Source organism: Dermacentor albipictus, chromosome 8, assembly GCF_038994185.2.
Source record: "Dermacentor albipictus isolate Rhodes 1998 colony chromosome 8, USDA_Dalb.pri_finalv2, whole genome shotgun sequence".
Classification (NCBI taxonomy): domain Eukaryota; kingdom Metazoa; phylum Arthropoda; class Arachnida; order Ixodida; family Ixodidae; genus Dermacentor; species Dermacentor albipictus.
Window position 1 is genome coordinate 96,126,347 of NC_091828.1, and position 21,948 is coordinate 96,148,294.

The 21,948-nt window shown below is 49.2% G+C and overlaps 1 protein-coding gene across 3 annotated transcripts in view; it reads right to left on the bottom strand.

Moving 5' to 3' along the window:
• The window catches only part of LOC135912892 (high mobility group nucleosome-binding domain-containing protein 5-like), a 78,883-nt gene that overhangs the window by 51,334 nt on the left and 5,601 nt on the right, over positions 1-21,948 (bottom strand). For 2 of the 3 annotated variants that reach the window (XM_065445479.1, XM_065445478.2), the window contains exons 4-11: positions 20,823-21,053; positions 17,404-18,048; positions 16,125-16,160; positions 12,472-12,618; positions 7,957-7,985; positions 7,363-7,428; positions 5,197-5,302; positions 3,411-3,493 (exon numbers count right to left, since the gene is read on the bottom strand). In XM_065445479.1, coding sequence (XP_065301551.1) covers positions 3,411-3,493; positions 5,197-5,302; positions 7,363-7,428; positions 7,957-7,985; positions 12,472-12,618; positions 16,125-16,160; positions 17,404-18,048; positions 20,823-21,053 — 1,343 coding nt within the window. Of the gene's footprint in view, positions 1-717; positions 2,013-3,410; positions 3,494-5,196; positions 5,303-7,362; positions 7,429-7,956; positions 7,986-12,471; positions 12,619-16,124; positions 16,161-17,403; positions 18,049-20,822; positions 21,054-21,948 lie in introns of those variants that run through there. The other variant, XM_065445480.1, reaches the window with a different exon arrangement.

The following is a 21,948-nucleotide window of genomic DNA, read 5'->3' on the forward strand; positions in this document are numbered from 1 at the left end:
CCGTCCCGTGGCTTAGGCCTTTTGGGGACACGACACGTTCTCGAAATTTGCCCCGGATTGAGTGTTCGGTTGCCTTAAGAACGTGTATGCCTTCGATGGCGATGAACAATACAACAGACCGTCCCGGGCACTCGATTTTTCGAAATTCAACCATGACGTTATCTACAAGCTCGAGCCGGGTCTTCAAGATGGCGTCGATAGCTCGTTTACGCGTGCCTTCTGCTTAGCCAAGCTTCCCGTCTCAGCAAGAGCGGTTGCTTGGATATCGCATACAACGTTTCATGTTCATACGGCTAGACTCATTTCTCTTTAGGGTTCCTCTAAAAACGCAGGAACAAGGTTCATTTGTAGCAGAGAATGACGGCATAAAGGTATACCTCGCGACCTGTAATATACCTACAATGTTTGAGTAATGTGACGCAGCAAGACCACGTCTCAGAGAACGACACTTGCAACTTCCCCGTTCAGGACACGGTTACACAAAGTCTCTTTATTTCACTATACGGCTGGCTGCATATGTCACGCGCGCTGCCAAATGTTCCTCGCGTGCATGCGTACAACTCGTGCAGCATTTTCGTCTACAAATGCACTGCAGCCAAAATGCGGAATGCTCCTCCTGCTGAAATGCCCAGACAATCATTTAGTTTCAACGATTTTCTAACCACCCGCTAAGCCAGTAGTTCCGGCAGATTTGATACAAGACCCGACAGGCGAAAGTGAAAGAAAAGACATATGCACAATATTATTGCGCGAACAAAGATATTCAAACAAAATATGATGCTGATGCAATTGTTCTAATTATGCTAGTCTGGTTTACTACGTACGAAATAGTCCGGCTACACGTTTTTTTTTTTTTTCTAGTATGATCTACGCAAGCGATTGCTGTTTCCATTGTACCAATGTATACTTTCATTGTACATTGTACTGTTTATATACTCATTTGCCGGATTTTGTCCAAAGCGATTATATACATGAGATTGTAATAAGACATAAGGACCACATCCGCAATCATATCAAGCTTCAGGATCCCAACTGTATAACGTTCGCGTGTCTTGCTCCATTTGGTTACCAATAAACCATTCCGTTATGTAGAGCACCTCGGCTGTACGAACTGGGCGATAAACAACTGAGTCGTTGAAGGTAAACATTGAATTTGCTGCTAACTATGTGCGTATAATAACTGTACGTTGATTGCTTGGTGATGTCTTCTAACGATGATTTCTCTGCTTTCGTTAATTTACTGAAGATATTCTATGTGCCCTTTCCTTTTCTACTTGCTCTGTAACTAATTCTTCATGATTTGAAGCTACCCTATAAATTTCTTGTACGAATACGTATATAACAGTTCGGTTGTTAAGCTTTTTTTTTTGTACGCGCAAAGCTGTCGCGCTGCCTTCTGAAATGCCAGAGTCATGTTCGCAGTCATCCAGTATCCGAAAGGTGCCCTTTAGCTCCCCGTTTCCCCCCTCCCACCCCCATCTCCGCCGCACTGTTTAATGCTCTTAGTGCTGCGGGTACGGAATAAATAAAAATAAAATAAATCACGAACATGTCATTCCACATTTCTTCTACGTCGGCCCCATTTTCATCAACAGCCTCCACGGCTCTCCGTTGTCGCATTCATCTCCGTGCGCGCGCCGAAAGAGCACAAGGAGGGTCATTCGGAGGAGGTCGTTGGGCGGGTCTAGGTGGCTGCTTCCTTACGCAGCTCGCTCCAGCTTCCCTCCTCCAGCTTCGCTCTTCCAGCTTTGCTCCTACAGTTGCGCTCCTACAGTTGCTCTCCTCCAGCTTCGCTCATCCACCTTTGCTCGTACAGTTGCGCCCCTACAGTTGCTCTCCTCCAGCTTCGCTCCTCCAGTTTCGCTCCTCCAGTATTCGGGAAGCTCTGGCGAGCGTGGAGAAGGACGCGGCAGCTAGCCGCCTCCCAGTATGGCTCTCTTGATGGCTCGCACGAACTGGGCCGGCACCCAGTATAACCACACCACTTCCGAGAACATCCCGGTCATAATGCACTGCGCAGATCACACCGAGTTGTGCCGGTGCATGTATTAAGCGCCAACTCTAACGATTTTTTTTTCCTAAGTTCTACAAACTTTTTGGGCCGTTTTACGATTTTACGAATGTTGCGTCAGGGATTACGAAACAAGTGCTGTCCGCGAAAAAAAGTTGCGCGCCGACCTTCAAACGTCCCTCCCGCTGGAAGCTTTTCTATTGATGAAGGGTGCAAAAGTGGTGTTTGACTTCGAGCTAGTTGATACAGACAAGTTCCTGAAGCAGGCCAAGCCTGCAACAGCAAAGTCGCAGAAATACTCACTGTGATATCAAAGACAATGCTTTGCTTGTCACTCTCGCCTGTTCTAACTTTGCAGCTACTGCGTGAGCGCTGTGTCTAAACCTAAACCGCGTCGTTAATGAAGTATCATATCGACAGTTCATATAATTGGTGACAGAAGATCTTGAGAAGCCCGAAGCTGTAAAGCCGAGCAAAACACGAGCAAAGAAAGTACTGGACGAAACAAGCGCCGTACTGCATGGCAACCACTTTATATTTCTCGGGAAAAGGTTGCTTTGCTATACATCTATAACCGCTCTACAACGTAAAGTTGGTCTTCACAACAAGAACGCACGAAGGTTTTTCATCGATTCATTTTCGTTTATTTATATTTCGCCAACCCCTCCATCCCCCCAACCCTCCGATGAAAATGGGGAATCATGCTCTGAACCCCTCCCCCCAAACCCGGACAGTCCTGGCGCCATCAATGGCCAGAAGACAGGCGAGTAGCGCTATAGTTTGTCTTTTGCGTGAGCAACGTCACCATACATACTTAGCCATGTTACACGACGTCGGCATATTATGATCTGTGAAGTGACGTCACCGTAATGTCTACGACACCACAGGCTTAACCTTTCGAGACCAACTTAGGTATCGAGTGACGATATCCTACGTTTGGCCCAGCTTGATATTTGCGAGCGTCATTCCATTGCGCGCGAGAATAGCGTGGTGGAGTTTCTACAACTTCGAGAATGTGCGTCGGTGCTGCTTTAAATCAAAACGCTCAGCTCAAGGTCCCCTCGGCACGACTCGCTAGCGTGTAATTCCACGAACTCGACGACCCCATTTTCAACCCGACACGCCACCGGCATAGTCGGCTTTGTGCAGACGAAGCCGCTGGCGCTCTGCGCCAACGTATGCATGACGTACACATGACGTACGCATGACGTACACATGACGACACGCATGACGTACTCCAACAATAGGAGCATCACGCTGCGTTTCTGTCGAAAACACAGTTTACACACTGTGCTGTTGAAAACACCTTAACTGTAGGTATGCAGTGGGGGGCATTACGAACTGTACAGCACTATCGTGGCCCGGCAAAAACCAGCAAAGAAGACAAAAGGAAACTCACCATTATGTGATATTCTTCGTGACCCTCGATGGGTTGGCTGACCACGGCCAAGGCTTTACTCATGGAATACTTCTCTGTCGTCTCTGTAACGTTGTCGTTATGTTGCAAGTGAGCTTAAGTGAAATCCATAAAGCGTAAAGACAAACACGAAGAAAAGCTACGCGATTTCCCGGGTTAAAAGCAACGTCTAATAGTGCATTGCTCCTTTCTTGATTTTTTTTTTGGCCACCTTCCTCCAGCATTGGTGACCCGTTTCTAATCGCTATCGAATGCGCAGGCGCACACTGACGTCATATGGCCGCGCACCCACAAATCTCGAACTTGGCGCCGCAAAATAATGTAGTGTTCTATCAGCTCATACGGCGACTAATTCGAAACATACATCCTGCACCGTTTCCGCATTCTTGGATCTCCTATTTATCTAATCAGCCGCTGTCGACTGTGTAGTTTGACTAAAGTTATTGCGCAATGTGCGTTCTTTGTGCACTCACGCGAACTATAAACGTATGCGCGTGACAGCAAGTGATTTAGACGCGCGGAAATTGTCAACGCGGTGTCTTTCGGCACTAGCAAGAGCAGTTGCGTTCCACCAATAAATGGCAGAAAAGAGTGTTCTCTGAACTACTAACCAATCAAAAAGAGTCAGTTGACGTCGTCACATTACGCTTAAAACAGTGGTAGCGTCTCCGTCTCACACTCCGAACACCCTGGTTCGATTCCCACCCAGCCCATCTTGCAAGAGTTGAGCCCGGCTTGCAGCTGTTGTGACGTCAGTGCCCTAGCGGGAGTTAGGCCGCAGTACCATCTGTGCGACCGCAGGCGAGCGCACGAGCTGAGACCCGGCTATGTAGCTACGCGGCCGCAAGCGAGCGCACGAGTTGAGCCTCCGCTTTTGCAGCTGTCATTATGTCATATGGTAGCTACGCGGCCGCGCGCGGTGCAGCAAGGAAGAGCGTGGTTGTGCGGCTAGTATGCTTCGCATAAAAAACATCGCGGAAGACCCTTCCGCCTCGCCGCTCCGCGCCTTTCCTCCTCGTTTATGTCACGTGATGAGCGAGCCCCTTGTCATCTCCGCGGCGCAGGTGCTTAATTTAATTGAACTCTGAGGTGTTACGTGCCAAAACCGCGATATGATTGTGAGGCACGCCTTATCGGGAGACTGCGGATTAATTTTTACCACCTGGGGCTCGGTATCATCATCATCATCAGCCTGGTTACGCCCACTGCAGGGCAAAGGCCTCTCCCATACTTCTCCAACAACCCCGGTCATGTACTAATGATGGCCATGCCGTCCCTGCAAACTTCTTAATCTCATCCGCCCACCTAACTTTCTGCCGCCCCCTGCTACGCTTCCCTTCCCTTGGGATCCAGTCCGTAACCCTTAATGACCATCGGTTATCCTCCCTCCTCATTACATGCCCTGCCCATGCCCATTTCTTTTTCTTGATTTCAACTAAGATGTCATTAACTCGCGTTTGTTCCCTCACCCAATCTGCTCTTTTCTTATCCCTTAACGTTACACCTATCATTCTTCTTTCCATAGCTCGTTGCGTCGTCCTCAATTTGAGTAGAACCCTTTTCGTGAGCCTCCAGGTTTCTGCCCCGTAGGTGAGTACTGGTAAGACGCTAGAACGTTATCTAGGGGCTCGGTAACGTGCACGTAAATCGAAGCACACAAGCGCATTCGTTGTCAGAAGAAGCAGCCGATAAGATTAACAGAAAAGCTCTCGTTGAGGGTGCATGCTCCTGCTATCTTTTCTTTATATTTTTTATCTTTCTTTTTCACCTTTTGTGCTGATCCAGAACTGATCCTCTGCGAGCCTCAACGTGAGCCGGACCTTTTGCTTTTGACTGTTCAGCATTCCAGTGATCGGCCCGTCTGGAAGGTTATCCTGCGTAAAAAATGTTTACGAAAGACGGCGGTCACTGGGGCCAGAAAGGGATGTTATTTGGGTTCGGACAACCTCTGAAAGGACCATCCACCACTAGGAACACAACTGCGGACTGTGGTGGGAATAATATTGTGGGTCATATTGACGGAAGCGACCATGCTTGTATCCCACGCACAAGCAAGAAAATGTATTTTGAAGCGAAAGCTTTACTGGCCGCGAACTTGCGATTTCGCCGTGGCCGTGCTCCGAGGAGGCACATGAAGTCACACCGTGTTCCTCGTCACGCCATGTTCCTCGTCGTTGCGCTCGCCTCCGCTCGCTTCGCCAGCTGCGTCGCATGCCTGTTAACATGTCGGAGAATGGAAAAGGAGAGCTCGCGTGCGCCGCAACCACAGTTGAGGCGGCAGTATGCACGACAACGATTCTGATAACCAGGAGGAGGCCTGGAATGGACATCGGAACGAGATGAAGAGGAAACGAATCGCCCAGGAAACAGACGAAGAGCGCGCCGAACGACCGGCTAAACGCCGCAACATAGCTAGACAACCAGACTAACCTGGGCTCGCAATCAAGATTAACCAAGGCTAACCATGCTATGCCTTAGCTTTCGCTACGTATATCCTGGCATAGCCGAGCTAAGCCACTGCTAATTGTTTAGTTTGGCTCTGAAAGTGGCGAAAGAATTGAGTGTGGGGTCGCTCGACGACGAAACAGCGCAACCAAACCCCTGTATATTCAAGTAACCAAAAATCCGCGCAGGGAGCATCATATTGCTTTTATACAATATTTTATTGCCTGATATTGTATTTCATGCTTTTCTGCTTTCTTTTTTTTTGTGTGAAAGAGTAATTTCTTTCGTTTCCTGCTAGCGCGAGTTGAAAAGTGGCGCCACCTTGTGCGATATCGAACGGTGTGGTGCGATGATGTAAGGCCTCCGAGATTGCCATCGCGTCGTGTAACCAGCGTTCTCGGCGTCAGCACGCACTTTTAAAAGAGAGAAACGCAGATATAAAAAAAATTTAAATATTTCTATTCGCTTTCACACAGATATAAAAAATATTTAAATATTTCTATTCGCTTTCCAGAGAAACCACGGCGAGTTTAGACACTTAGAATGGTAGGCATTCTGTTGCGCTACAAACTATAAAGGTGCTTGAAAAAATTATGCGTGGCTCTACTACCGCAAACACCAGAGACCAGTGGAGCTGGGGGAAGTTAAGGTTTCAGAAAAATCTATGCCGTCTTCCTCTGTGGGGGGTTTCGGTTGGAACGGCGCGCCATTTGAGGCGCCCGCAGCAACAGAAGCGGTTTGTTGAGACGCCATATGTGTCGGTGTCGTGTGCCAGACGCTGCACCGACGCGCCTAAGCTCTGATGCCTGCCAGCTTCGACGGAGGCTTTCATCGGAGAGCAATGACGTCACACCGCCTGTGACCCCGCCATGCCGCTCCTTCTCCCCCGCTGGGCTCCAACCACCCTCGCCGCGTGGCTACGCTGCGCGATGCTATTTTTATACTCTGCTTTCACTCTCTCCCATTCTCCCTCCCCCAGCTAGCGAGCTGCGAACGTCAAGAGAAACCGAGCGAGCTTATAACAGCTCCACTGTAGAAGGGTAGACAGGCTTTTAATAACCCTGACAAAGACACCTCTTACTATCCACAGCTTCGTAAACCCTTTAGGACGTAATATTGCCACACGACAATGATTTCCATCGGTGCTGTGCACGTACGTTTCATCTCTCCGACTACTCCAACGCAGTGCGCTGGCTACTTTCCTGTCAAGCAAGGCTAAAATCTTAGCACGTCGCCTCCGAGATTGTTCGGCAAGCCGCGGGCGGTGCCTGCCCGATCTCGGAGGTCACGTTTACTTTTGCTAGCCTTTTGTAATGCATCCACTGATACTTCAAGCATAACATTTTGCGCGGAGGCTGAACTGTATCAACGCTATCGGGAACTAGGCTTCCGGCGCGGCCCAAGATTTTGCTAATGCGTAATCTCAAATGCCATGGATGGCACCGAACATGAGCATACGGACGGACAGACAGATATACCCGTGACTCACGTGAACATTGGCGATACCGGGATAGGCGTCATCCGGAACTCCGTCGTCGATTATCGCCTTGTGTCTCTGCGAGAAACCGTAAGAGACGCCTACAGACCAATGTATTCGGCATGTGAGTGACAGAAACAGGAACGGCTCACACAGAAGGGCAGGGTTTTACTTTATCCACGAACCTATTTTCGCTTACGGTTTAACCGGCCTACTGAGCTCTGTACGGCAGTAGGAACGCCAGTAACAACATCTTGTGACGCTTTGTACTATACAACACATTTGATACTATTCTTTTTCGTTGTTGTTGTTGTCGTCGTCGTCTCTCAGTGTTCCGCCAAAAATAATGTCATAAATGGAACGCCCGCTCACGATCATGTCGATACCGGCATTTTATTTAAGCCCAACATGATAGGTCACTGTAGATTTGTGTGCTCTCTGGTTCAATTCTGCGACACAAGAAGTCGCTAGCAGCGTTTACCAGTCCGCAGAGGGCAATACATTTGCCGACATTGTAACACTCATACCTTCACGTCGTTTTCTAACGACCAAGAAGCTCGAAAGGCGTATTTCTCACCCGGACCGATGGCCAAAATGTGCACTCACTGCCTGTTTGCAGAACGGCTCTCTCTTGACTGAAACAGAAGCGAGGAAGAAGAAATGACGATAAGATAATATCCGGTCAATAAAAGAGTACACACGTAACTTTTATGATTATGCTTATTCATAAATACTATCGATGCAACAGGATGGCGAGACAGGCCATAGTTGGTTAATGTTCATCTTGAACAGATCTTGAAGCGCCCCGGCACACAGACCACAAGGTGTCCTGTCGGCTTTTCTGCAACCTATTTTCTGTGCGCCGGTGCACCTCAAGATCTGTTCGACATTCATTATCAATGCCACCAGAACTCGCAGGAGGGGCACCTTCAACAGCGTCAATAATTATTTGTATACATGATCAGCGGAAAGCGAAATTTGAGGAAATACACATCCTGCTATTTAAGCAACACACAATATAAATACAAAACCTGACAGAAGTGTTAACTGAAAGAACGTGCACCAGACTATACCAAACTGTGGAAATCACTGGAGCATGAGTACGACGTATACTAATATTAGAACGAATAAACTGTGGGTGCACATACTTCTAGAACTTCTAGAAATCCCAGTATTGATGAGCGCCATTAGTTGTCAACTGACGTTGGGAAGTTTCCTAGCTTCGAGCTGCCACTGAAGGCGTCGTCCGATTGGAGTAATTACGGGTAGCTTTCACTAACCGTGATTAATCATAGCTGTCACTAAGAGTTTCGTTATCCGTTACGATATCTGTTATATTACAGTGAAGGTGTTAGCCTCCCGTTGGTCGGCCTTTTTCGTGTCCGCGTCCGTCGGCAAAAATGTGGGCCGATCCCGAAGGTAGTGCAATACCGGGCCGACCCGCGGCGGAGGTGAAGTAGACTTCAAGCACTCGGCAGAGTGAAGAGAAAAGTGCATACATTCTCTCGAGCCACCCGTACAACCTACAGGACATCATTCGTTTCAATAAAGAACAAGCACAAAACTAGCATCCGAAACACATATTTAAGGACTAGCCCGCGACAAATCCATAAGGGCGTTGTATGTCGCTTCTCGATTCATGCGTCCGTGGCGAAAGACCGTTGCATGGGTGAAACAAGAGCGACGCACACCAGTGGCTATCGCCGGCGACTTTAACGTTGACATTGCGAAACCCGACAAGAAGGACTGATTCCTGTCGTTTAACTTAGGACTCGCATGCTACGACGACCCAACTTAAACAACCACGCGGTACAGATCGTGCTTAGATTTGGTCTTAGCCAAGAATGCCACGAAAATTGTCGCGGAATCCTTCCCGCTCTACCACAGTAGTCACCAAGCGGTTATCACTACCATTACTCTAAAGACATAAAATATTTCATATTCGCACCAGCAGGTTTAGTGGTTTTGCGGCAGCTTCGCTGGACATCCCCTTTCACAGGACCGGGATGGCGAGTCAATTTTTCAGCAGGACGTTGCGACGTATTGCCGCTTGCTCCGGCTCGCTTGATCGTCCGCTACGCTGCTACATCGGCCCTCACAATGAGTACCAGCATACGAGGCACCCGGGCGAGCCGGTGCGAGGGTCAGAACGTCACAACGTGCTGCTCCCACGTACTGTGTCGTGACGTCACTACACAGTATCCTCTTGAAAACAAAATTGAAACTAGCTGTAGAACAGCTAGAACGCGAAGTTATTAACATGCGCTCTGGGGTTTGTCATTTCTATAGTGTTTAAAGGTACCAGGGCTATCATTTAACGCAAGAAGTTAATATCACGTTGGCAGCTCATTGACGCATAATAGTCGCGATTCTGTCAAAAGGTCATTATGAGGTCATCTCGAGGTCATCGCAAGCTAATTACATGTACGTGAAAACGTGGGGCTCAGAGAAGGCGTCTTGGCTACCGCTGCCACTGTGCTGTGCATTTATTTAGACACAACTGCAGATAGGAGGGCGGTGCATTTGATAAAGTTGCAAGCCTCTCTAGCAGGTCATTACTGGTACAGAGAGGTAGAAAACGAAGCACTAATTACTACATGCGGACGAGTTACGCCTAAATGCGTATTTATACAGAGAAGCAAATATGTAGATAACATTGCAATCGGAAGTGCACGGCAGAGCGTTAACACAAATTTTATCTAAAGCTCAGTAGCTGTGTACCCTGCGACCGTTCCCCAGTCACAAATGGCTTTGCTGTATGAGAGCATCGACCGCAGCTGTGGGAAGCAAACTATCACAGAAAGAACTGGTGGCCGAGGTTCATTGGTACTGATTCGTTACAAGGGTAGCATCGCAATAGCTACCGACAAAATATACCTCCCAGCGACCGTTTCCTTGGAGTAATGTAAACAGATCTCGAAAGCAATGCTTTTGAAGAATGGAGGCACCGGAAGCAATCGCAAATGCCGGAAACACGTCACAACCGTTCTTCGTCCTCGCATGTGCTGCGCTGCTGCTCCTGTAATGATCAGTAATGACAGTGTGGGCACGGCGCGTTAGGAAAGGACATCCGGCTCCTTTAGTTGCTCGATGGCGCACTGTCGGCCTCGCTGTGCTCGTGTAGACATCCATGTCTATTAACGCGACAGCATTAAGGAGCTCGTGTCGCAGAAAAGCCGGTTTCGTCGGCGTCGGCGACTCTGGCCGTGAGCGAAAAATCTCGGAAGGCAATTCATAAATGAAAACAACTTGCGAGATGGCCTGGGTGGGAATCGAACCAGGGTCTCCGGAGTGTGAGACGGAGACGCTACCACTAAGGCATGAGTTCGATGGTTCAATGCGGGACAAAAGCGCCTCTAGTGAATGCGGTGTTGCCTCAGAAATGTGCCGTAGAAAGTTATACTGCGGTGTATATCGGTAATTATGAGCATGTAAATTACAGAACTCGCAGTTAAACTAGTAGCGAAGTACGTTTCCGCTACATTTCTTCTGCACTTGGCGCACACGCAGAGCCATCTTGCGGCAAGCACAGAAGACCCCCTCCTCGAAATGTACGGCGCTGCCCCGACAGGTGGCGCGCCACTCGTCCGCTTCTCCCCTTCGTCTCGTCAAGAGCATACCGAGCGAATGAGTGGGCGGTGCGAACAGGGTGCGATAACGCTATCGCGTTCCACTCTTGAAGGACTTGCTGATCAGAGAGTCTTATCCGCAAGTCCGATATTGCGCTAAATGCGGGTAGATCAGCGGAATACCGGGTGAGTGTATACGGCGCAAACGTAAATGGCTCGTCCGGTGCAGCCATGGGGTGGCGCAGAGCTCAACCAGATAAACAAAGAGCTATTACTGTAGTTACCAGGTGTATTCTGCTTCTCTGATGGTGTAAACTTGCGGCATCGGCGTAACTGTGTACACGATTACTGCCGAAAAACTTACACCAGTTGGAGCTAAGTAGAACGCACTTCTTTACTGCAATATTAGCTCTATGTTCATCTGCTTGATTTCTGCGCCCTGCAGGCGGCTGCACCATGCAGGCCACTCAGGTGTGCGCCTCCACCCATACCGCAAAACGCCCAGTCAGCCGGCATTCTGCGCAATACCGGACACGCCAAAACTTTCTATTTTCCTTACGCCTGTGAATCTGTGAGCTTCACTGGCATTCCGTACGAGGGCGCCACAACACTTTGGGCCTTGCTTTGATAACTACATAAGAGGAAAAAAACTCAATCAGGAAAGAAACTATTTATGATAACTAAAAGGGAAGCGCCTTACTTTTCGAAGAGATATAAGGATGCCTTAGGACGCGAATTTATAAAGCGAGGTACACGAAAGAAGAAGCATGTGCTTGCTGCGGTAAAGCTAGAGAAACAAGGAACATGTTTTATTAGAATGTGAAGATATATTCCCAGTTGTCAGCTTAGGCTCTACTGGTTTCCTTGAAGCCTTTGGGTTCAGCGACAGCAGGGAGAAAGTAAACATGACCACAGTAGAGGTTAGGAAAAGGCGATTGGAGGTTTGGTGGCCCAACCACAAACAACGAAGGCGTACAAGAACAAAGTTTCCAGCAGTGGTTCAGAAAGTTCGTTGCTGGGAATTCTACGTGCATGCGTGCGTGCGTGTGTGTGTGTCAGAAGATAGGAGATAAGTAGGACATTATGCAAAATAAGACCTACCAGCCCGCTTCAAAGCGGACGTTCATAGCATCCATCCATCCATCATTATAGCGTCACCCTTCTAAATGTCCGAAAACAAGGTATTAGAGGAAAAATTTTCCCGATGACGACAATACTTCCGTAGCGTGTGGAGATAACACAGGAACCATATGGCACATTTTCTTGCATGTTTTTTTTTACATGTCCTCTACGAGGACATACAAGGGACACGCAACACTGTAGTGAAAAAGCAAACTAGGGCAATGTATTTCTTTCAGGATCAGTGATTTGTTAACACGAACAGGGGGCTCAAAAAGCCGATATAAATAAAGTGACGAGCCGTATAGGCAGCATACGCCACCACCTAGTTAAGAGCTCGCTCGTGCTCGGCAGCGCAACACTACAGCCATTGAGGCAGAATATCTTTAACCCTGCAGCTTAAACTTTTCCTGTATGACGAGCTGGCACTCACGTAATGGGCTGGTTTGCGAACTCTTCTGGGGCTTGGGAGGCAGCACGGCGTCAAGATCCCTCACGGTCGAGCCCACCAGCAATATCTTCGAGTTCTCCGAGAGTCCAGAGTGCCGGAGGCTCTTGTTGTCGTCCGCTTGGCTCGCGCCTGCAATGCGTCGCGCCCCGTCGGAGAGCCGAAGCTGAACAGCTGCTCTTCCATGGCCTCCGAGACTTGGTGACGTGACCGTCCGTCGACGTCACCGCCAAATCTCGGATGCCTTGGCTCGTTTCGCGCGTAGCGTGGCGCTCGATATGTATCGATGGCACCATAACGTCTTCTGCTATACGTTTGCCGGGGAAGATCGGTCGCTGCGATTGATCAACTACATTGCAAATTAAGTTACACCCTTGAGATTATTACGGTGTAAATCAGCCTATAATTTACACCCTTTCATCCCACTCGCACTGTTAATATTATCAAGGGTGCAAATGGGTCTATAATTTCCACCCTTACACCCACTCTGGGTGTAAGGCCTTGAGTTATGAACCAATTTAAGACCTTGGTCGCCTTCGAGTCTGTAAAATATTTTAGTGATATCATGGAAATAACGGGTAATACATGTGTTTGTCTGGTTTTCGTAGTTATTCCTTCGGACATTTCTGTTGCTTTATATGATTACGCTTTATCTTTTTTCACTGGCCTAAACTTTTCAAGCGATTGCGTTTTTTTTTATACACGCATGAAGCCAATAAGACTGGGTGAACAACCATTATCATTGCGAATTGTCGTACTTATACCATCACGTTTTGCTAATTATCACCAATTTGCAAGCTCTAAAAGTCGTTTGAAGCCAGAAGGACGAGGTTTTGGCAAAACCATTTGTATTATAACCATCATCCCCCTGCTGGCTGAACTGCGGGAGCTTATGTTGACAACTACCGCCACAGTTTCCCCTAGTATTTTATGTAAGAACCTCCAGGCGTGGCACCAACCGAAGCCTGCACCCAAGCGCACATCGAAAGTGCGTTTTGCGAGTGTAATGTTTGCTTGCGCCATTAGCAAGTATGCATCAACATCAACTCGCGCAGTTACCTAATGTGCAATGCGATGTGTGAATAAATTGCAGGTCTCTGAACAAACGCCATAATACAGGCAAAAAGTATCAGACGAACACATTGACACTTCTCTACTTCGCTATTCACCGTCCCGGACAATAATAACTGCTAAAGAACTTTCCAAAGCTTGTCTACGTCTGTTAAACTTTTCTGCCGAACATGTTACGCCAGTAGAGATCGTGAGAAAATACGAACAAATCTCACTCGATGTCCGTGGAAACTCGCTGTCAAAACGCTGGAGTGAGGAAGCGTGGCAGCAGTAGCGAGCGAAGTGACCTTCGTGCTGCGTCTCGCATCGACGCGAACATAAGCCGCGATAACACAGAGCGCGGCGGACTGCGTTCCCGTCGCAGATGGCCTTCAAGATGCAGTGGCCCGGGCGCGCAGCTGTCCGTGCCGCGTGCAGGAGAACGCACCCCCACCTCCCCCCTCCCCCTACTCTACCCACGGTGGACCTTGTCCCCGGCGCAGATGGCATTCAAGATACAGCGGCCGCCCGGAGTAGAACGTGCCGCCTCTCCCTAGCCTCCCCCCGGAGCCTTGCGCGCGACGAAAGACAGCCTGCTTCCTCCCCGCTTTCCTCCCTTTCGTGTGCGAGATTGAGCAACACCACCTAGATAGCACAAGGCATTTTCACTCCGATCCATGACGTCATGCTACCTGGCCCGACTGCCGTAGAATCTAATGGGGATGCTCCTGAGTAGGCAACAGTGGTTTTGACGTCACCGCTTTCATCACGCCAGCCTTGTCAATAGAAATTTCGGGCCAGGTAGCGTGACGTCATGGATCGGAGCGAAAAGGCCTTGTGCTGTCTAGGTGGTGTTGGATTGAGCCGCGATCACTGGCGCACCCTCGCCCGCTTTCACTCGCATATACTGCGCACGTACGGTGCGCGGCGACGATTTTATCGCGCTTGGACTTTATACCGAACTTCAAGGCGACGCCGATGCTGACGGCTGGAATGCGTTTAGAGTGTCCATGTAATCGCTATCGCAATGAAAAAAAAACAAACATTTTGACGCACGCGCCGAATGTGACGGTACTGTCACCGCACCTTCGTGACGTCACTATCTGCGGTTTCAGATTACGTGAAATGTAGCGCTAACATCACACGCAAGATGACAATATTTGCGTGCACTAGTCGATCAACACATCCCCTAATGCAGTAGTGACTAGCGCATCAGCCTCTTCTTTTGTACTGACGCTTGCGTGATTCTTACATTAATTTCTAGTTAACGGGTACAGGGTGCAGAGTAGATTACAGGTACAGGGTACAGGATTAACGGGTGCAGGGTATATTTTGCTGGCGCAGGACCGCTCTGTCCTGGGTAATGGAAGAACTATGTGAGGGGGGCCTCCGTACTGTGGTAGACATAGATATGACTGTGATTATTGCGATAGCATTTACATGGACATTCCAGGCCCATTTTGCCGTCGCCGTTGCCGTGATGTTCCGTATAGTAGAGACCTTTAGCTTGTACGATATTCCGGTAAACGGGAGCGGTTTGGGCGGATTACCGGATGGTCGGGGCGTAAACGTGAGCGGCCGGAGCGGTGAAGCCGCCTGGTGTTGTAGAGCTCAACCAGACAAACGCATAGCTAAAACTGCAGTAACGCACCGTATCCTGCTTTGCCACTCGTGCAAATTTTTGGCAGTGGCGTAATTGTGAACACGATTACGCCGCTGCCGAAAATTTACGCCAGCAGCTAAGCAGAATATAGTAATTAGCTCTGTGTGGTTGAGCTTTGCGCCACCAGCTGGCGCCACCAATCTGGCCGCTCACCTTGACGCCCCCGCTAAACCGGAAAAACGCCCGCGCTTGCCCGAATACCGGACACGCTAAAAGTCTCTAATGTCCAACGGCGATACCGTCGCCGCGCGGCGAATGCTGTAGGGGCGAGTGAAAGCGCGGGAGGGGTGCCGACGACCACGGCGCGACCTCGCGCGTGAAATGGTGGAAAGCTCTGGCAGAATTTGCTCCGCTGGAATCAGGAATAGTGTCAGACTAGACGAAAGTCACAGATCTCGCAATCGAGGCATTTTCCCGTTGCCACTTTCACAATGTATTATACAGTCAAAGACGCCTACGCGGCGCTATTGCACGGGAATGTGGCTTCTTTTATATTCTACCCATCATTTTGTGGGGAACCAAGCTTGTGATCACGTGGCCATGTTGTGCAGCGTACACGCTAAGTGTATGTCAGATCACCGCACCAAACTAAGTGACGCTGGCAGCAGAGCCCGCGAGGTGCCCAAACAACCTGTACACGTGCCCTACGCTTACCTTCACATCTATCCGTCATGGTGGTGGCGAGAACCCAAAGTGAGCGCAGGGTTGCCAGTATTATGCAAGAGGTCTATTCCTTGATCCCCTTCTACGTACCCGCTCGAATGCCTCTCGTATGTGGGGAGCTTACATGCAAGTCATAGCAGCGCTTGCATGTAGGCTGCCTGCATGGTCTCGTAAAGCTCACTGCGTCATCTGGGGAGCGATGAATTTAATGAAATAAAGCACATTTCCGTTCGTGTGTCCGCTATGCACGGGAGCCACGTACCTTTAAAGCAAAGCTTCTGCATTGACGGCTCGATTCCTGCGATAGAAGCAAGGGTTAGTGTGAAATCACGGCACCACGGGCCACACCAAAACCTCTCGTTCGACAAGTTTAGCTCTCACCTTACTTTATCGAACAATTTCAAGCCTTAATATAACGAAACTCGTTTGTACAAAATTTTGAATTTAACGAAGTGTTTTTTATTCCCTGAGACATTAATAAAGCAGTTAAAACCTCGAAGTAACGAAGTGAACTCACCTTCTCGCTCGATACAACTAACCGGAAATGTGGTAGTGCTGGGTTTAGATACAGGCGACGGATGTTATTGCCCTTAGGCAACAAGCTCCAGCCTCAAATTTGCTAGCAAGAAAGGCACTGCCCATTGTGCTATCGTACACATTATCCCTTCTAATTTCTTTCTTCTCATTCTTCTAACTCCCCACAGTATTTTTCGTTCCATTCTTTGCAACCAAGAGCGGCTGTAGTGGTGGCACCCCCTGGTGGCGCGTCTGGTGGCGCGTCTGGTGGCGCAAAGCTCAATAAGACAAACACAGAGCTGATGCAGAACTTTGGTTTGGCCGAGTTGGTTCATGGAAAACGGTTGGGAAAGCAGCGCTAAAGAACACAGGGACAGAGTTTACCGTGTGTCTCTGTCTCTGCCTCTGTGTGTACTGTGCGTTTTAAAGCTGCAACCATTCGACAGAGCCAGTATTGTGGTAACCAAGTGTATTCCACTTCGCTGCTAGTTTAAATTTTCGGCATCGGCGTAATCGTGAGCACGTAGCCCTTTTAAATGTTTGTAACGTTTTACGCTTGTTACCTGAATATTAGCTCTATGTTTGGCTGGTTGCGATTTGCAGCATCAGGTGGCGTCACCACTCCATCCGCGCTCCTTTAGGCATGCGCTCGCCCGGTAATCCGCCCGAACCGCGTGCATTTGCCGGAATACCGGAGACGCTAAAACTCTAAAATAAAGCGTTGCGGTATACCGCGAGCGTGACCGTATGTTCACTGCCGCGACTGCAGGCGCGTGTTCAGCGGGTTGTATAACTTTACCGGAACGCTCCGCTGTATACCGTGTTAGCGCAAAAAAACATGGCAGTGCCCTGGCTGCCCGCTTCGATCCCCATTCACTCTTGATACTTGCTCTCCATCGTGACAGCGAGAAATAAACGGTGAAGTATGCCATCGCTCAGTCTTCTCTCACGCTGAAGACAAACTACAGGCGCTCTTTATGTCGCTGTTATTGAGCTCGGTTGTTTGTTTCGACGCTGCTACTCACCGGTTTTCTCCATCACCGCTACCTTGAGCCGGGACATCTTGGCCGTCAGGGGCAGCTTGATGTCGTAGCTCTGCTTGTTGAAAATCACGTGTAGGGTGACGGGATCTTCCCCGTCGTCCTCCTCAACGTTGGCGTGTTCCTCAACGTCTCTCCCGCTGTTCACCCGCTCCTCGGCCGCCTCGTTGTTTTCGTCTTCGCGCGTCTCGTCCTTCGTCTTCAAGCCGCCCTCTTTCTTGTTCTCGCCCTCCGCTCCCTCTCTCAAGCTCTGCCGGCCATCTTCTTGCGACGCAGTTTGGTCCGCTTGCGCTTTCGCCTCCTGTTCGTCGTCGAACAACGCCGCAAACGCAGCTACCAGCTCGTCTTCCTCCGTATCGTCCTCGGTGTCGTCTTCAGCCTCGTCTTCTTCGGTCTCCTCTTCCTCCTCGTCGCCGTCGATCAACACGTCGGCCAAGCGCCACTCGCCGTTTTCGTCTTTCTCCATGACGAGAACGACGTTCCTGAAAGGGTTGTAGTCGTCCTCGTCGTCTCCTTCCTCGCTCTCCTTCCCCGCGGCGCCGTTGTTCTCCTCCTCGCCTCCCTCCTGCTTCTCGGCGTCTTCCTCCTCGCCGCGCTCCGTTTTTGCAGCTTTCTCGGCGCTGTCGGCATCTGTAAACGAACGACACGTTGAACACCGCGCACCACGCCCCCCTCAAATCAAATAACATCAAATAAAAATGGCTGAGGCTTAGCTTGGTTAAGCCTAGTCAGATGCGAAGCATATTGGTGGCTAAACTTGGTAAGTAACTTGTCGCCGAGCCGCATACTGAGCACGTTGCTTGGCCAGACGTTCTTCCCGCTCTTCATCAGACTCTATGTAGCACGCCGCAACCTTCGCTTCTCATTCCAACGAGCAGCTCTGTCTCCAGGAGGAATCTCACCTCGTGAGTGTCTAGCAGAGGCAAGCGCAGCTGCTTATATACCGCCGCGACGCCGCGAGCGACGCCGCGAGTTGGAGCCCCGTTTCTCCTCTGTCGTGACGTCACGGTGTCACGTGGTCAGCCTTGAAGGCGACGCCGCGAGCGACGGCGCGATTTGGAGCCCCGTTTCTCCTCTGTCGTGACGTCACGGTGTCACGTGGTATTGAAGGCGACACTGCCGCGCCTGAGGAGCTGGGTTGAGCTCTCGTAATATGCTTCGCATAAAACCGCGTGACTGCGCTCGTATTGCGGTGCTCTCGACCGTGCTTCGAGCGAAAGAACAGTGCGTGCGGACCGTGGTGAATTGAGCGGCCGCGGTTATGGGCATCGGCTTCACAGTGCGTCAGCGTCTTCGACGGTGGTACGTGGAAAGGAAAAAGCGTCGTCGTACCTGCTAAGCAATAAGCACGGAGCACGGTTGAGAGCCGCTGCACTACGATAGCGCACGAGCGCAGTCACGTGGTTTTATTTCATATCTCGCGGGCTTTCTTTAAACACCGAAAGAAACATATCCCCGCGTATGCACGTACGTCATTCAAGGATACTCTGCGACTTCCGGTTTACGGCGGCGCCATGTTGGAGAACCTATAGGCCTATGCGCACGCCTGTTGATAAGGTACCCCAAGATGGCGAAAGGTAGCTGAAGCAGACGACAGCAGCGGATGTGACGTCACGTGCATACTATGTATACGTTGCCACAAAAAAAATGGATCGGTCGTTTCTGAAACCCCTCTACAACGTAACGAAACACTCTGGGTCCTAAAGTGAATGTTAGAAATTCTGATTAATTGATCTTAGTTAAGGTATTAATTAAGCGGAATATAAAGAAATATACTCAACCACTTCGTGTTGTCCCTTTCTTCGAGTCTAGTGTTTTGCATGCGGTAAGGAGCGCCACATGGCGGCAAACCACACCTCCTTGGTTTCATTCAGCTGTGGTTAACCACTCTTTCTTTTTAATTCTTGGTTCAAGTTACGTGAAACACCCAGTACAACAGGTTGGTGATGGAATAAGGTATGTTTATTCGCGTCAGTTTGTAAGGAGGAGCCCATAGCGAACTACACCAAATGTTTTACTTAGGTCAAAATAAATAGCGTATATTTGGCCCCTACTACGCATACTATACACTGGAAGCGTGGGTCATAAACATAACCGAGTTCGTTGTTTTGGAGTGCCCCGTGTTCTGCTCGTCAGCTGCGGCCTCAATTTGCGGTAAAAATGCGTTGTCATCCCACTTACGTCTTAAGAAAAACGCCGTTTATGCATTGATGCAAAGAAAAAGTTACTAGAACGCCAATGTATACCGTCGCACACTTTGGAGATGAACATCCCGGAACTGATTTCATTCGGAGAATTCGTTCCATGTGAATGCGCCCTGCTAACTCGCCGCCTACAGTTAGTCAATTGCAATATGTACCGCAAGCTAATCAGTTAGAAGCTTAATTAGTGCAATACTATTAATTAGTCCATTACGCATTCTCACTTCTCGTGTAATGCCCGCCTCACCAAGTAATCGCATTCAAAAAAACTCTGTACGGCCTGAACAAAAAATGAAATACGCCCGTTAAAGCGAGAGATATATTTGCATGTCTTTCAGTTTTGCCTGTTTACAATGACTCCACGATCGATCCCAAAATGATCTATATTCGTGGTTTATACAGTATACTTGAGAAATGCTTGTTCAATGCGTGTGATTTTAGACGTCAGCTAAATTCTTCTTACCAGGATTTTAGTGGACTCATAAAAAATGTTAAGTGCTGTTCCATAGCTCAATACCAGAGGAACGGCATGACAAAACAAACGGCTCGCAGCACTGCAGCGTCATAAATGTTTGTTTGCTTTGATTGATTGATTGATTGATTGATTGATTGATTGATTGATTGATTGATTGATTGATTGATTGATTGATTGATTGAAGCTAGGACGGCAAGGACATTTTCACGGCTCTCGGCCACTCGGCATGGCCCGCGTACAAATCATCATCATCATCATCATCATCATCAGGCTGGTTACGCCCACTGCAGGGCAAAGGCCTCACCTATACTTCTCCAACTACCCCAGTCATGCACTAATTGTGGCCATGTTGTCCCTGCAAACCTCTTAATCTCATCCGCCCACCTAACTTCGTGCCGCCCCCTGCTACGCTTCCCTTCCCTTTCCGCGTACAAATAAAGTCCCTTAAACTTCGTAATGTAGCGACACTCTCCTCCTCGACCATGGCGCCGCCTACACTGCTCGAGCGTAGCAACGGCGCCAACATGCGCTCCTCGCCACTCCGTAGACGCTTCTCGAGCAAAAATGGCGCTGATGCACGGCGCGAGGGCTCACGTGATGCTATTAGGCCAATAGCAACGCGGCGTCGGCCTCGGCCAGAGCGCGCAAGGAGGAGGCGGCATTCTTCAAAGCGTGGCACTACTTTACGAAGTTTAAGGGGTTTTACGTACAAACAGTGTTGCGCTTACCCTCCCCTTGGTCAACTTCGTTCTCGTCGGCCACCTTGCGCTTCTTGGGCTCACTCTCTCCGTCCGTGTCGTCTGTAGACTGTTCGCCGTTGCTGTCGGCGTCCTTGCTCTCCGTGTCCTTTCTGTCGGTGTCCTTGCTGTCATTCTTTTCGTCAGTGTTCTTGTTCTCAGTGTCCTTTCTGTCAGTGTCCTCACTATCGGTTTCGTCGCCCTCCTTGGCTGCCTCGCTGTCTGCGAGACGGAATAGGCGAACAACGCCAGTGGAGTGAAAGCAAACGTCCCATTTATTTATTAGTGGCGCGAGCATCAAGTAACACTTTTGTTTCTTGCGAAGCACTTCCGGTTTCGTTCACCTCCTGAGACGACCGGAGACGATATTCAAAATAAATCAGAAAAAAACGGGACAAGATATGCAGTGCAAAATTCATGGGTTTCATTATAGATATGATATCAGAGCATAAGCTTCGTTACAAGGTGAGTTGCTGAAGGGTCTGGAATAATTAGAATTAATTACAAATCACTGATTACCGCACACCAAAGCACAGTATCATAGACTTTAGAGACCCGCCAAGTTTTGGCGAAATTCCTGGAATTCCGGAAGTAGAAAGCGGGAGTAATTACGTCACTAATGACGTCACACACAAAAAGGTGGCACAATATTTAACCGGCTAATTAATGAAAACAGTTGCCTGGCGTAGACTAAACATCTGCGCAGCAGAGTGGATGTAACGTCAGACCCTCCTCTCTCGCTTCTCCTCTCCCGGCACGCACCTGCTTGCTCGCTCGCTCGCTCGCTCATTCGCTTGCTCGAAATAGCTGCGCGCGCGCGCTCGTTACATGCTCTGACGTCAGCACCGAAGAGGTGCGCTTAAAGGGACACTAAAGTGAAAAGTGATTTCTTCTGCATCAGTAAATCACCGTTCTACAACACTAAAAACACCACTCTTACAACGATAAGACGTTTGGTAAGCCAGAAAAAGCGCAAGAACGAAATGCGGGTGGCGACGCCTACTTGAGTTCCCGCACCTGGGGGCTGTGGCGTCTTGGATTTTGATGGCATCTTTTAGGGACTACTAATTATATATAGCGGTACAGATTGACTACATTGTGTTCTAAAGGAACCAAA